Source organism: Urocampus carinirostris, chromosome 2 (genome assembly GCF_059441175.1).
Source record: "Urocampus carinirostris isolate Australia breed hairy pipefish chromosome 2, RoL_Ucar_1.0, whole genome shotgun sequence".
Classification (NCBI taxonomy): Eukaryota; Metazoa; Chordata; class Actinopteri; order Syngnathiformes; family Syngnathidae; genus Urocampus; species Urocampus carinirostris.
Genome location: NC_142350.1, coordinates 23,097,178 through 23,111,147, shown reverse-complemented (window position 1 = coordinate 23,111,147; position 13,970 = coordinate 23,097,178). Strand labels below are relative to the sequence as shown.

Sequence of the window (13,970 nt, the reverse complement as noted above, 5' to 3'; positions counted from 1 at the left end):
GATGTGGCAATTACAAATAATACAGAGATATTGTCCACAAAAAATATAGGTTATTCATATGCTATAGAGTAGAAGTGTGTTTTAAGCTAAGATTTAAACATTTCCACTGAGGTTGCAGATCGAATCTCAGGGGGAAGAGCATTCAACAGCACCGGGGCCCGGATGGATAACGCTTTCGAACCTGCGGAACACTTCTTGGCTCTTGGGATGACCAGTAGACCGGCGCTTTCAGAACGAAGGCTTCGGACCGATGTCATATGTCGTAAAATCTGAAAAAACAAGGGTAACCAACCCTTATATCGAAAATTATGAAAAAAAAACAAAAGGGGGTTAGTATGTCAAAAAAAACAAGGGGTTAGTTTGTCAAAATCTATGGAAAAAACACACAACAGGTTAGTATGTTGAAAATTATGGAAAAAACACGTAAGGGGTTAGTATGTTGGAAATGATCTTAAAAAAAAACATAAGGGGATATGTCGTGAATTATCTAAAAAGACATAAGAGGTTAGTGCACCAAAAAAACACGTAAGGGGTTTATATTTTAACAAAACATTTAAGCGGTTCGTATGTGAAAAATTATATAAAAAAAAAACATTAGTGGTTAGTATGTCGAAATGCATATACAGTATGTATATAACATACATTAAAAAAGTATGGGTTGATTAGTATGTCATAAATTAAGAAAAAAACATGAAAGGGGACGGCAATTAAAAGAAAACCAGGGGTTCGTAACTACAAAAAACACGTAAGTGGTTAGTATGTCCAAAAGCATGACAAAAAGACATAAGGGGTTAGTTAGTATGTCGAAAATTATGGAAAAAAAAACACGCCAGGGGTTCGTATGTCCCATGAAAAACGCGATGGGCTCGTATCTTAAAAAAAAAAAAACACACAGAAGGGGTGAGTATGTTGGGGAAACAATACCAAAAAGGTAGTAATAACTACACAACAGCTACATTTGTCTCACCATGATATAGTTTGATATTACATCTGCATGAATAGTCAAGGAACATAATGGCGAGACTTTCTAATCATCCATATTGCAGGCGGTCTTCCCATGAGCAACATGGTTTCAACTACATCAAAGAAAGAAGTGTATCTGCTTGGTACTTATATGTGTCCAAACTAACTGGAAGCAAGCTACCATCAGTTCGCATGGCTCTCGGTTTTGTTCTTTATCAACACTTGGAATTGCACAAGCCCATCAGAGCATCTTCCGCAGTGACAGTGAAAGAAATATCATTTTGGAATAAAGTAAAAATTCCAATTCGAGATCCACAAAATTGTCATACTAAACTTGAAAAACATTTTCAAGCTACAGATATCCTCTTTTGAAAAAAAAGAACTTGATGACTTGCTTGACGTTGCTCATACTCTCAACATTATAATTCCAGATGACAAAGAGTTTTTGTTGGCTCAAAGAGCAAAGGGAAGAAAGGGGTCAATGACTGGTGTTGACAAAAATTGGCAGAGAAAGAAAAAAGATTTGAAGAAAAACAAGACCTTGAAACAACACCTAGAATCTGAAGCTGAGCAAAGAATTGCGAATGAGCCAGTTCAATTATCATGTAGCAGTAGTTGTTCAGAAGATGATAACCCAGAAACAAGTCATGACATATGACAGAGGAAGAGAAGCATGAAAAATGTTGTAGCGTGAAGGCCTGTATCATGACGCCTTTTGCTTCAAGTGCCCTCTAAAGTCTTTGGTGAAATATTCACACATAAACGATGCAATATCTATGGCTGCCCTTCAGAAATTTTCCAATCACCTGTGGTATCTACCACCAGAAACAGTTGGACTCGCTTTGTTTGATAATCAAGCCAGTGCATCAACAAAAAAACTCCTGGTGGCTGCAATGAAAAATAAGGACAACATGGATGAAACTTCTGAACATTATTTTCAAAAGAGGATATCTGTAGATTTAGACACTGTTACTAGCAAATGTCTAGAAGACTTTGTGTCCTCTAGATCTAGCACTTTCTTTAAAATCATGAACCTTCCTGTTGGCTATCTTGATATTGAAACACAGGAATGGGAATCACGGGATGACTTCAAACAAGCTTTGGAAACTGTTCAGGCAATCAGTGTGGTCAATGATCTTGCAGAACGAGGTGTGGCGCCGATTCAGAAAAACTGTGGTCATCACAAAAGATGAAACTGATCTGCAGCATCTGCTGCAAATTGCTAAAAAACACCGCAAAACTATTCATGACAGCTGTAAAATGACTCTCATAAAGGACTGAGTTTTTCTTCTTGTTTGTAATATGTAACTAAGCCATCATTATTTTGTGTGTGTAATCAGCTACCTGTAAATATCAATTTACAAGACTGAAAATTCTGCTGTGTTGTTTTTGGTGGAAGTGGAACATTTTTGTGGGGTAAGATAAAGGAATACATGAAAAAAATATATGTTGGTCATATAAGCTTCACCCTAATCTACAGGTAGTCTTCTATATACTGTATATCTGTTGCAACTAGCTCTTAGTTTTAGATTTTGGAGATTCAATTCAAGAGCGATGACGTAAGAGTGATTTGCTGAAATGCAGCCGTAGATTCTATTAGGACTACAAAAATGGCCGCACAATAATCGAGTTTAGTCTGTATTTTTTTCACCTACCACTTGGCACAATAAATAGGCCCAATGTGGCCCCTGTTACAGTGCATAGCAGTCACAAGAGGGACACTTATCCTTTATTACTGTGATCAAAAAGAAGCTAGTATAATTTATGTGAAAGATATTTAACGTGATTATTAACCATATGATCAAAAGGAGAAAATAAATAGTGGTTTCCACTACAAGTGCAACAGGGTGGACGAGCCATGCTTTTCCTTACACTGCGACGCAACATATTTTAGAGGTTTTAAACATGAAAAATGCACTCATAACAGAAATTGACATTAGGTGAGCAATATTATCATTAAGGCAATATAGAAATGATTAAAAAAAGATGAATTTATTACATTTTTCTCACTTATTTCTAACAGAAGTCATTCAAACATGACTGGTTACGTAGCATTTTAGTGTACTTGTACTACAATCAGAGTTATTTATTTAAAAAGAATTGATCCTGTAATATATATGAATATATATACATAATTTGAAGGAGGGCAGTAAGGCATACAAGAAAATCTTAATATAAGTATAAGCCCATTTTTAAAGTATACCATTTTGTTTCACTGAGACTCAAATGGCCCCGGACTACAGGAATGACTCATACGTGGTTCGTACGTGTGCTTGAAATCCTTGAACGTTAATGTAGCGTTATCAAGGATTGAGAAGTGCTTGAATTTTGGGTGAAGTGCTAGCGAATGCTTCGAATTGTTGCCAGGTTTCACCAAGTCTGCTCAATAATGACGCCGACACTTTTTTCCGGTGCCTCCGCTTTGCCATCGCATCTCTTCTAAAGTCATTAATGGTAGCTGGCATGAGTTTGTATGCCATTGTCCTTTGGAGATGTCCTCGCCCCCTCTATGGGTCACACCCGAGAGGACAGGTCCTGCTACACCTAAGCAGGTCACTATGAAACATGTAGTCGTGCAAGGATTACGTATCCCTTTATTATGGGAAGAACTTCCTGTAACTGAAAATACAAGCTACATATTAGGCTTTGAAAGTCCTTAAAAAGAGCTTGAATTTGGCCATGAAGATGTGTAAGAAAGATGATTATAAATAGCATTGCTTTATTGTACAGTATAAACAACAATCAACAGTAGATAGCATTATTTTTAAACTTATAAAAAGATATTTTCTATTAACAAGAGTACTATTATATTTAACCCCCCTGAAAAAACTTAAATGTAATCATACAAGGGCGCAGTTTTCCCATGGACATAGGGGACGTGTCCCCACCAGCATTTTGTGATCACTTTTAAAGAAATGCATTTTGCTCCCAACACTATTTTGGGATCCCTTAAAGGGACAGTGTGTAATATTTAGCCACGTTTTATAGGTATGCTCATATCGATAAAATAATACTCTGGTACTGTACAAACTGAAAGTATAACTTATATAAGAAAAATATGGCTTGTTTAACAGTGGACATAGCAATGCAGCCTAAACGAAAAACACTTTCAAAATACTTTAAAGAGACAATGTGAAATATTTAGTACCTCCTAGTGGTACAAAAACTATGATTTGAATACTAGGCATACCAATGTTAATTTTTATTAAAAGTAATAGGTTGAGAAATGTGTCTTTCACATAATGGAATCTACACCTAGTAGTCGCCACTGTGTTTGTCTGCTGTCTTGCTGCTATGGCATGCTCATAACATTTACTTTTAAATGCTTATTGTTGCAATTCTAAAATGACTTCAATTTTTCTGGCCCTTTTTACTTTTTGCCGGAATATAATATAAATGCTATATTTGTAGCATTTCTGCTGTAGGATTTTCGTAATACTGTATGATTGGAGTAGTATTTTTGTATTATACTGTTAATGTAGTTGTATTTTTGTAGTATTTATGTAGTATGTATTACAGTAATAATTCAGTAATACTTTTTAAGTATTTTTGTAGTAGTATTTGGTGCTTCCTAGTGGTACAAAAAACGTCAACCAGTTAAAAAAAACAAAAACATTGATTTGAATACAAGGCAATGTTAATTTTGATTAAATTTATTTTAGTTATACCGTGGAATTCTTACAGTATCACTGACAATTGCGGGTACCGGACAACAAAGTGCCATCTAGTGGTCAAATATTACACATTGGGGCACTAAATGTGACACACTGCCCCTTTAAAAAAAATGGTGCTTTATCCCTACCAATGCCAAGACCAAACTTACGCCCTTGTAATCATACAATAGAATATTGTAAGGTCTATAAGTACAAAACATAATTTATACATTATATATATACATACATATATATATATATACATGCGTATATATATATATATTACATATACATATATATATATACATATATATATATATATATATATATATATATATATATATATATATATGTATATATATATATATATATATATATGTATATATATATATATATATATATATTTCACAGATTTCTGCATCGTGTTTTTGTGTCGATTTAGTTGTGCTACTTATGTAATATCTGCTTCCAACATTATAGATCCATTTCCCTCCACCCGCCTCAGGGTGTGAGCGCTGTGCTCGGCACACCGTGTACTTTTGTACTTCAAAATAAAGAGTACAAATGGAAAAAAATGTAACGAAGCACTGAAATGTTAATCAAGTTCAACGTCCATTAAATCCGTAGTACTCAAATGCAGTTTTGAAAGTCGCTTCGGGTACTCCGGGGTTCGTACGGGTTCTCGAAATCTGGGAAAAGGCTTACATTTTGGGTGAAGTGCTTGAAAATGCTTGAAATTGTTGCCATGTTTCCTGGCAGCCTGACTCAACAGTTTGGAAAATCAATTTGAGTATTCAAGGTTTGTACGGGTGCTCCAAATTTGTGAAAATGTTTACATTTTAATGTTATGTTTTTAAGATCAGGAAAATGCTGGAACTTTGGTTGTAATTGAAAATGCTTGAAATTCCTGCCATTTTTCTCTGCAGTCTGATTCGACCAAACGTGCGTTAACCGAAGAAAAATGAAGAAATAAAAGAATAATAATGTCGACCCGGCGGTTTGGCATGTGAAGCGTCATCGCTTTTTTCAGTGCGTACAAATCTGGTTTGTACATCTGTTAAAATTTTTTGTCGTAACTTAGCCGTCAATATTATACGACAGCCAAACTAGAACTTTGATCACCATATTTCAAATGTCAATCACAATAATATTGAGGTAAACAAACAGGTTTACACCCAAGCAGTATGGCCGCCATTACTTGGTGGCCTGGATGTTGTCACGTGATTGGGAACAGTCAATTGGAGCAGAGAAACCTCCAAAACCAGGCAGGACATGTGGTCCTCCAGGAACAAGTGCCCGAGTGTGACTGCGGTATCCGATTTGGAGGTCAGTGGGCGCTTGCCCGCTACTGCAGTTCCACCCCGGGCTGAGTCTCCTGGACTTCAGGTTGCTGTCAATAGGAGGCGGGATCGGCGGCACATTCCGGGTCCTTATCGGCGGTCGGGGAGCGGGTTTCGTTGCTGGTGTTATTAATGTTGTGGTCAGTAGGGCTGGGGACTCTCTCCTTGGTCTCTGAAGCCTGTTAGTTTAACAAATGGGTCTTCCTTAAACGGAAGAAAGGCAGAGGAGGCCTTGAGCAGCAGGAGCCCAGGTGTGACTGAGATCACTAACTGCAAAAATCAGATTCAAAGGTCAGTGGCTGCCCGCCTGCTACTGCTGCCACCACTGCTGGTTTCAGATGACGCCGAGCTCCTGTCCCTGCCCGAATCGCGGCTGGCGTTGGACCTGGGCTTCCAGGTCGGTGCTTTGTGGCAACCTGGTAGGAGTCGCCATTGTCTGAGGTGGTGCCTTCAGGGACCATGGAACAGTTCCACTGCGGGCCAAGGTCTCTGGCACTCCAGAGTTGCTGCAGGTGGGCAGGGGGCCAGGTCGGACAGGGCGCGGTCATTGGCACAGTCCGGGTCCTTTATGGCAGTGGGGGAGTCGGTTTCGCTGCTGGTGTTAATGCTGCTGTGGTTAGAAGGGTTGGGGACCCCGTCCTTGGTCTCCTTTAAGCCTACTTGTTTAACAGTCGGGTCCTCCTCAACTGGAACAAAGGCGCAGGAGGCATTTAGCAGTGGGTAATTGGGACTTTTACCCTGCTTCTCCAGGAGCACAGGTGTGCCTGGGAGATCACAAACTGCAGGATCAGATTCGGAGGTCGGTGGGCGCTCGCCTGCTACTGCTGCCACCGCTGCTGGCAGCAGAGACCCTCCGGTTGGGGGAACAGGCAGCAGGGCTGGGGGTGTTGCGTGAAGCTGAGCTGCCGTCGCCGCCCGAATCCGGGCTGGGGGGCCTGCCGGACCTCCTGACACTGTCGGACTTGTTCAGCAGGTTTCGGGGCCGGGGTCCGGCGCTTCCGGGTCGGTGCTTCGCAATGCCCTGGAAGGAGTCGCCGCTGTCTGAGGTGTTGCCTTCAGGGACCGTGGAGCAGTTCCACTGCGGGCCAGGTCTCCGGGACTTCCGGGTTCCTGATGGTGGGCAGGGGGCCAGGTCAGACGGGGCCGGATCGTCGGCGCAGTGCGGGTCCTTATCGGCAATCGGAGAGCGGGTATCGCTGCTGGTGTTATTGCTGTTGTGGTCAGTCGGGCTGGGGACCCCCTCATTGGTCTCTTTAAAGCCTACTAGTTTAACGGGCGGGTCCTCCTGAACTGGAACAAAGGCAGAGGAGGCATTGAGCAGTGGGTAATTGGGACCGTTACCTTGCTTCTCCAGGAGCAAAGTATAACTGCTCGGCGCTGTAGGGATGGTAGCCTTGCGCCCCCCGGCTGAGGTGCCCACACACACTTGGTGCACCACTGAGTTTTTCTTGGATTTACTAACATAATAGTCATCCAGCTCCTCCTTGATATGCGGGTAGTAGTCCAAGATGCCCTTTTTGATCTTCTTGTACCCCAGGTGCATGATCTCGAGGAGGCTAAGGAACAAAGAGATGCAGGCGATCACCTGCATGAACACCATGAAGACGGTTTTCTCGGTGGGACGAGACACAAAGCAATCCACCACGTTGGGGCAGGGCTGCCGCTCGCATTTATAAAGCGGGCTGAGGCGGTTTCCGTAGAGGAGCAGTTGGCCCGTCATGAAGCCGACCTCCACCACGGCGCGGGTGACGATGTGGGCCACGTACGTGCAGAGGAGGGATCCCCTCAACGGAGCCTTGTTAAGCTTGCCCTGCTCTAGTCCTCGCATTTCTTTCTCGATGCGGCGACGGGCGTCCGCCAGATCGGCGTCTACGGATTCCAGCTCACGACGCAGGGCCACCTTCTTGCAGTGGCGCTCCTTCTCCAACGCTCGCAGTCGGTAGATGGCGTGGCCCATGTAGACCAACGAGGGCGAGGACACGAAGATCACCTGTGGAACAGGAAATGTTTATAACGGTTGCAGAATCTGAATGGTTTTTAAACAAAAATCTTGCTCGTGATACGAGCAAGTCTCAGAGGTAACGAGCAGTCCCAGAGGTTAGTACTATAGAGACCACTCACTACTCGTTACAGTTTGGATTCACATTTAATTTATAGGTCCCTTTAGGCATATCCATCTCATCCAACGAGTACCAGGGGAGATAATAGGCAGAAGAACAAACCCAGACGGTGTGAGAGAATGAGGGTAGACTGATTGAGAGGAGTTGGAAGGGCCTGTTTATGTGGGGGATGCAGCGGGGATCAGGCTTTTCCCACATGCAAAATACTACAGGTAAAGATAAAAATAAAAACCTGTGCTTTAATACAGTACATTTTGAGTAAGAGTATCTTTAATTTTAAGCGTACAGTAAGTGCTCCTCTATCTCATCCCGGTCAACCTCGGACAGTTGCTTCCTGTATTAAATGGTGGCAATTCCTTTTATTCCCCTTATTGAGCGATTAAAAAAATAAATTTAAAGAAGCTTGATACTAACTGATGAGGAATGCCAAACACTTTATAATGTCTTTAAAAATCAAGCAAAAAACAAAAATATTTTTAGGTTTTGGCACTCAGGGACAATGCTCCTGAAAATGTGCGTATACGTCATGACACTGAATGAGTTAATTGACTATTTTTAGTACCAACAATCTCGGGATGCATGTTTATTGGATTTTTGAAAAAAAAAAATAAATAAATACACGAGCATAGTATTGCTCGGGCTAGGTTGAAAAAGAAAACTCATCGGGGCTGGACTAGAAGATTCAACAGAGAAAGATAGACAGACAAATAAAGAGACAGAGACAGACGAAGAGAGACAAACAAAGAGATACAGATAGAGGGACAGAGACACAGACAGACGTAAGGACAGACAGAGAGACAAAGACACATAGAAAGACAGAGACACAGACAAAGTCACAGAGACCGTGAAAGAGAGCCAGCGAGACGGCCAGAAAAACTCAGAGACAGAGAAAGTGAGGGAGAGAGAAAAAAAAAGAGTACAGAGAAAAACAGTGACAGGAAGACGAGAGATAGACAGATGCAGAGAGAAAAGGTGAAAATAAGGGAAAAAGAAAGAAAAAGAGCAAAAAGAAAGAGAAAGTAATATAACTCCAGTTGCATTGTGACTGGCTTTGTCAACATCAAGTGGATAGAATTCAAACGGCAGCTGATTTCTCTCTGGCGCTTGGATGGAGGGAAACATGCTCTAGATGTGAGGTACCTTCCTTTAATGGATGCAATAGTGTGTGCTAGGGATAGATAGGATAGTTAAGAGTGACTGATATGGACGCCTAGGATGCAGAGGGGGTAAACCAGTATGTTCTGTCGGGCCTATTTGCTGATTGCTGGTTGCATGGCACAGCAACTCAGCCCTTGTTGTGCTTAATGTTCGGTATCAGGTTAGAGCGTGGAAGTGGAATAATTGTTTTGGTGCACGTGAGTGTGTTCTTGACTCTAGCCACCTCCCACTAGGGGGATATGGCTTCAGGATATAGATAGTGCCCAAGCGTCACCTGAAGGACCCAGTATCGGATGAGGGAGATGGGGAAGGCCTGGTCGTAGCAGACGTTTCGACATCCCGGCTGCTCCGTGTTACAAATGAAGTCGGACTGCTCGTCGTTCCACACGTCTTCGGCCGCCACGCCCAAAACCAACATGCGGAAGATGAAGAGGATGGTGAGCCAGATCTTGCCCACCATGGTGGAGTGGATGTGCACCTCCTCCAAGATGCCGCCCAGGAAGTTCCAATCGCCCATGGTGCTTCCTTTCCAATTACACGGATTCTGGATGGAACGAGCCACAAAATTCAGGTCACAGTGTAATGGTCAAATAGATTGTCGTTGAGGAGGCAGGGGCGTGGTCGTATATTTTTAATAGGGGTGGCCCAAGTGGGTCACTAACTTACGGTTGGGGGGCAAGAAGTGTGACCAAGAGGAAAAAGTCATAGCACACACATTAGGGCAGGGTAGCCCAACAGATTTCAGGGGTGGCCCGTGCTACACCCTGAACACGCTCCTGTGAGGAAGTCAAAAATGCAGTGGTACCTTCTTCATACTAGCACCTCTAAGCACGAAAATGTCGATATAGGATTTTTTTACTTTTTAACAAAAATCTTGCTCGCTATATGAAGGAAAATCCAGGTCACGAGCAATCCCAGAGGCTACCACTAGTGACCGCTCACCGCTCGTGACTGCTTAGTGCCAGCATCAACTCGTTCCAGTTTAATTTATTGGTCCCCTTAGGGATAGTCATTTCCACTGACTCTACTAGGGGAAGGTAATAGGCATTACTTTACCAAAAACAGCAGAAAGACAAACATATGTGACATTGTGAGACAACCAGGGTTAGACTGATACCCACAGGGGTCAGCGGGGCCTGTTTAGGAGGGTGATGGCAGTGGGGATCAGGCTTTTCCCGCAACCGAACTAGTACAGGCGAAAAATAAAACCTTGTGCTTTAAAGAATTGTGTTGGCATTCATTTAAAGTAACACTAACTTTAATTTTGAGTGTACTGTAAGTGCTTCCTTATCCACAAGGGTTTGTCCATCTCATACCCGTCAAACTCCACCAATTGCTCCTCGTATTAATAGTTGCAGTTCCCCTTATTAGGGGACTTGAAAACTTAAAAACACACACTCACAGCAAGATTATGTAAAACACCATGACAGTGTTCGCAATCTACGACGACGTTGACGTCTGTAAATAGTGATTGAGACGATCCAGATTAGAGCTGAAATCTGCAAGGTCTTTAGAAAAAGAAATTACAAATTGTTGTGTGGCGAACACTATTCGAAATGTTAAAAAAACATTTTTTAGGTCACAGGTATGTGATCTTTGTCACTCTATCTTTCTCTGTTATGGCAAAAGGCTCCATGGTAAGTGCTCACAATAAACTCACATTTGATTTCATTAGTATCATCGTATTCATCAGTATTTATGTTTAATTAACTATTTGAATGTGTTTTTAGTGATCAAGAAGATGCGTTTCATAGCTATTATGAGTTCATGTGGATGATTTTGGGAGGACGGCAACGGACCAATTTGTTTCGAATTATTTTACATCAGGAAAATTCGCTCATTTCACGAGCAACTCAGGCTACCAGCGGGATCCTAGATCGGATTAAATTTGTATAAAGAGGTACTACTGCATTACAAGGTTTGTTCAACTTTTCTGTAGCCAAATTCAAGCACTTTTTAAGGCTTCCAAAGCAGTTTTTTTCAATTTGCCAGTACCATAAAAAGAAGAAATCCAGCGCCGATCAAAAGAACTGGAGGCTAAACCTTAGTTTCAAACCTTAACTCTAGACCCAAACTTCAGAACCCTAAAATCAGTTTAAACCCTTACTTTCAGCCTGAGCCTTAGCGCCTAACACTAGCCGTACATCTATCCCGAGCTGTAACTCTAGTCCTAAACCTGTTTCAATCCGTAATCCTACCTCTAAAGCAATTTTGGAACCATATATTGAGTTTAGAAGTCTAATATGAAGCTCAAACCCTAGTTCCTAAACCTACACATAACTCTAGCAGTAAAAAAAAAAAGCCCTAAACCCATTTTAAAACCTTAAATTCAGTTTAATATCTTAATAAGGAACCTAAACCTTAGTTTCTAACACGTGCCCAAACGCTCTTTGCAAACCATAAAAAAAGTTTAAAAAGCATATTTGAAGCCAAAACCCTAGCCCTAAATCTGTTTAAAACCATAACCCTAGCTCTTAACCCATTTTCGAACACTACATTCAGTTTAGAACTGTAACATGGAGCTCAAACCATAGTTCCTAACCCAACACCTAACTCTAGCTGTAACCTAGGCCCCAACCCTATTTCAGAACCCTAAATTCAGTTTAATATCTTAAGAAGCCTAAACCTTCGTTTGTAACCCAAACACCAATCCTATTTTGGAACCATAAGTAAAAACCCCTCATTTGAAGCCCAAACCCAAGATCCAACTCCTAACCTAATAAACATGGCAAGACATTTCAAGCATTTACAAGTACTTCAGCTAAAATTCAACTACTTTTCAAACCATTAAAACACAACATTGAAAATTAAGCACCTGTACAAACCCAGTGTATAAGACAGTGGGGGCGCGCGTTCTTTTGACTTGGAGGAACTTTTTTTTTTTTAACTTTCCCAGGAAAAAGTGCAACTGCACCTCCACTACACTAAGGGGCAGTGGCGTTCTCAGTAGCAGTTTTTTTGTCTACATTCATTCAGCATAGTATAAGCATTGAGTATGAAGAGGAGACGCAAAGTGTAGCAGCTCCTCTAGCTACCCCACAAAAACAATATTTAAAACAGAACGAGGAAAAGAGAGACGGGGTAAAGAGACAAACAAAGTCTCCCCCACTTCACTGCGACCACGGAGGGAGACGAAAAACGACGGATGTGCTTGCTATGTTAAAAATGTTGGCAATGGATAGCACGAAACTAGATAAATTAGGATGTCACTTAAACTTGAGTTTTTTCTCAGTGAAAACATGCCAAAAGGCGTAGAATTAGCATGGACAGAGGCGTTACCATCAATATCGAGCAATCTTTGTTTGTCCTCACTAATATGACATGATCTTGGGGGTGCGCGAGAGGATTTCGTCTTCTGAGGAGGGACGTGATAGGAACTAATCAGGGTCCCTTAACTTAAGGAACGTTAAATTCAAGACTTTTTAATGCCTCTTAAAATCATATTTAAGACCAAGTCGGCAATAAAAACCCTAATTGAAACAAACAGAACAAAAACAATATTTAAAATGCATGTTTACAGTACTTCATAGATCCTCAATGAAAACTGGCAGATAACTACTCATTTTTAGGAAATCTTCTGCTACATTCATGAAGCATTCTTTGTCATCATGCATGACTTTTTGCTCCAGTTTAAAACACAAAACGGATTTATTCTTGACCAATTTTGAGTGTAGCATCGCGAAAACACATGCTTGGATAAAAAAAAAAAACACCTTTGTACTCCCTGGATGTGGACAATGGGTAAATATTTGTGTTAATATTTTTCAACCTTTCAACAATTTAAGACATTTACATAACAATCAAGACTTTCTTTTTAGAATAATGATTTCAATGCCTTTGGAGACTTGGATTAGCAGAAGGCCTCTTGATAATTGAGAAGCACTGGTAATAAAATAACAGTAACATGTTATGATGAAGCGCCTTTCACTCTGCCGAGATTGTGTCAGAACTAACCTTTCATCCTGGATTTGAGGAGTGGTCTCCAAAGGCCCTTTTCCATGCACTCAAATCTAAATCAAACCTAAAGCATGTCCGAGTCGCCTTTTTGCCGCTGCTGCTGCAAACTGAAAAAGAGAGAACAAGTAATGATCCCTGCCAGCCTCAGTAACCCTTCCATCCAGAGTGGGAGAAGTGATCGATGGCAGCGATGCTCAGTTGCCATTTACCTCGCAGCGTTTTCTTCACACTGCAAACACATGCGACATGTATGTTGTGTTGCATGGACTCCACCAGGAAATTGGGTTTTGGTTGAAGCGTGGACTTGGGGCCTACCGTTCCCACCATGACAGTACTTTCTGGTTAATTTTGGCCTGCTAACATTTTCTGATTATATATATATATATAATAGATCCTATAATAGATATATATATATCATGATGTAAAGTCCATTTTATGGTTGATATCCTGCACAAAAACAAAATTACAGGAAACAGACATGAACTCAAAAGGGATACCGTGTACAGGGTTTGTACACTTTTGCACCGGAGCACCAAATTCTAACCACTAGACCACCAACGGTATAGATGACACACGAAAAGGCAGTCAGTTTGATCTCATCACACTATTTATAGTTACGGTACCAGAGACTAATGTGAATTTTGTTGCGCGTCCTGTTATGTGACAAAAAATTCTATATCATTCTAAATATAGCTTTTTAAATTGATTTTTTACCACTAGGAGGGGTTAAATAATACACAATGTTCCTTTAATGAAGTCAAAAACAAAAACAAAGTGCG

At 41.1% G+C, this 13,970-nt stretch overlaps 1 protein-coding gene across 1 annotated transcript; it reads right to left on the bottom strand.

The window, feature by feature from the left end:
* Window positions 1–5,035: 5,035 nt before the first annotated feature.
* Window positions 5,036–13,336, bottom strand: LOC148371393 (gap junction alpha-9 protein-like). Its single transcript, XM_088329449.1, has 3 exons — window positions 13,189–13,336; window positions 9,509–9,778; window positions 5,036–7,946 (listed from the first exon to the last, which is right to left on the bottom strand). Exons 2-3 carry the CDS (start codon window positions 9,749–9,751, stop codon window positions 6,744–6,746), a joined length of 1,446 nt encoding a protein of 481 aa, XP_088185575.1. The 5' UTR covers window positions 9,752–9,778; window positions 13,189–13,336; the 3' UTR covers window positions 5,036–6,743.
* Window positions 13,337–13,970: the final 634 nt, after the last annotated feature.

Bases quoted from the DNA above. Each gene is read 5' to 3' on its own strand.
- LOC148371393 (XM_088329449.1), bottom strand. From the start codon at position 9,751: ATGGGCGATTGGAACTTCCTGGGCGGCATCTTGGAGGAGGTGCACATC. The intron at 7,947-9,508 runs GTGACGCTTGGG...CCTGTTCCACAG, and splicing joins TCCGATACTGGGTCCTTCAG to GTGATCTTCGTGTCCTCGCC.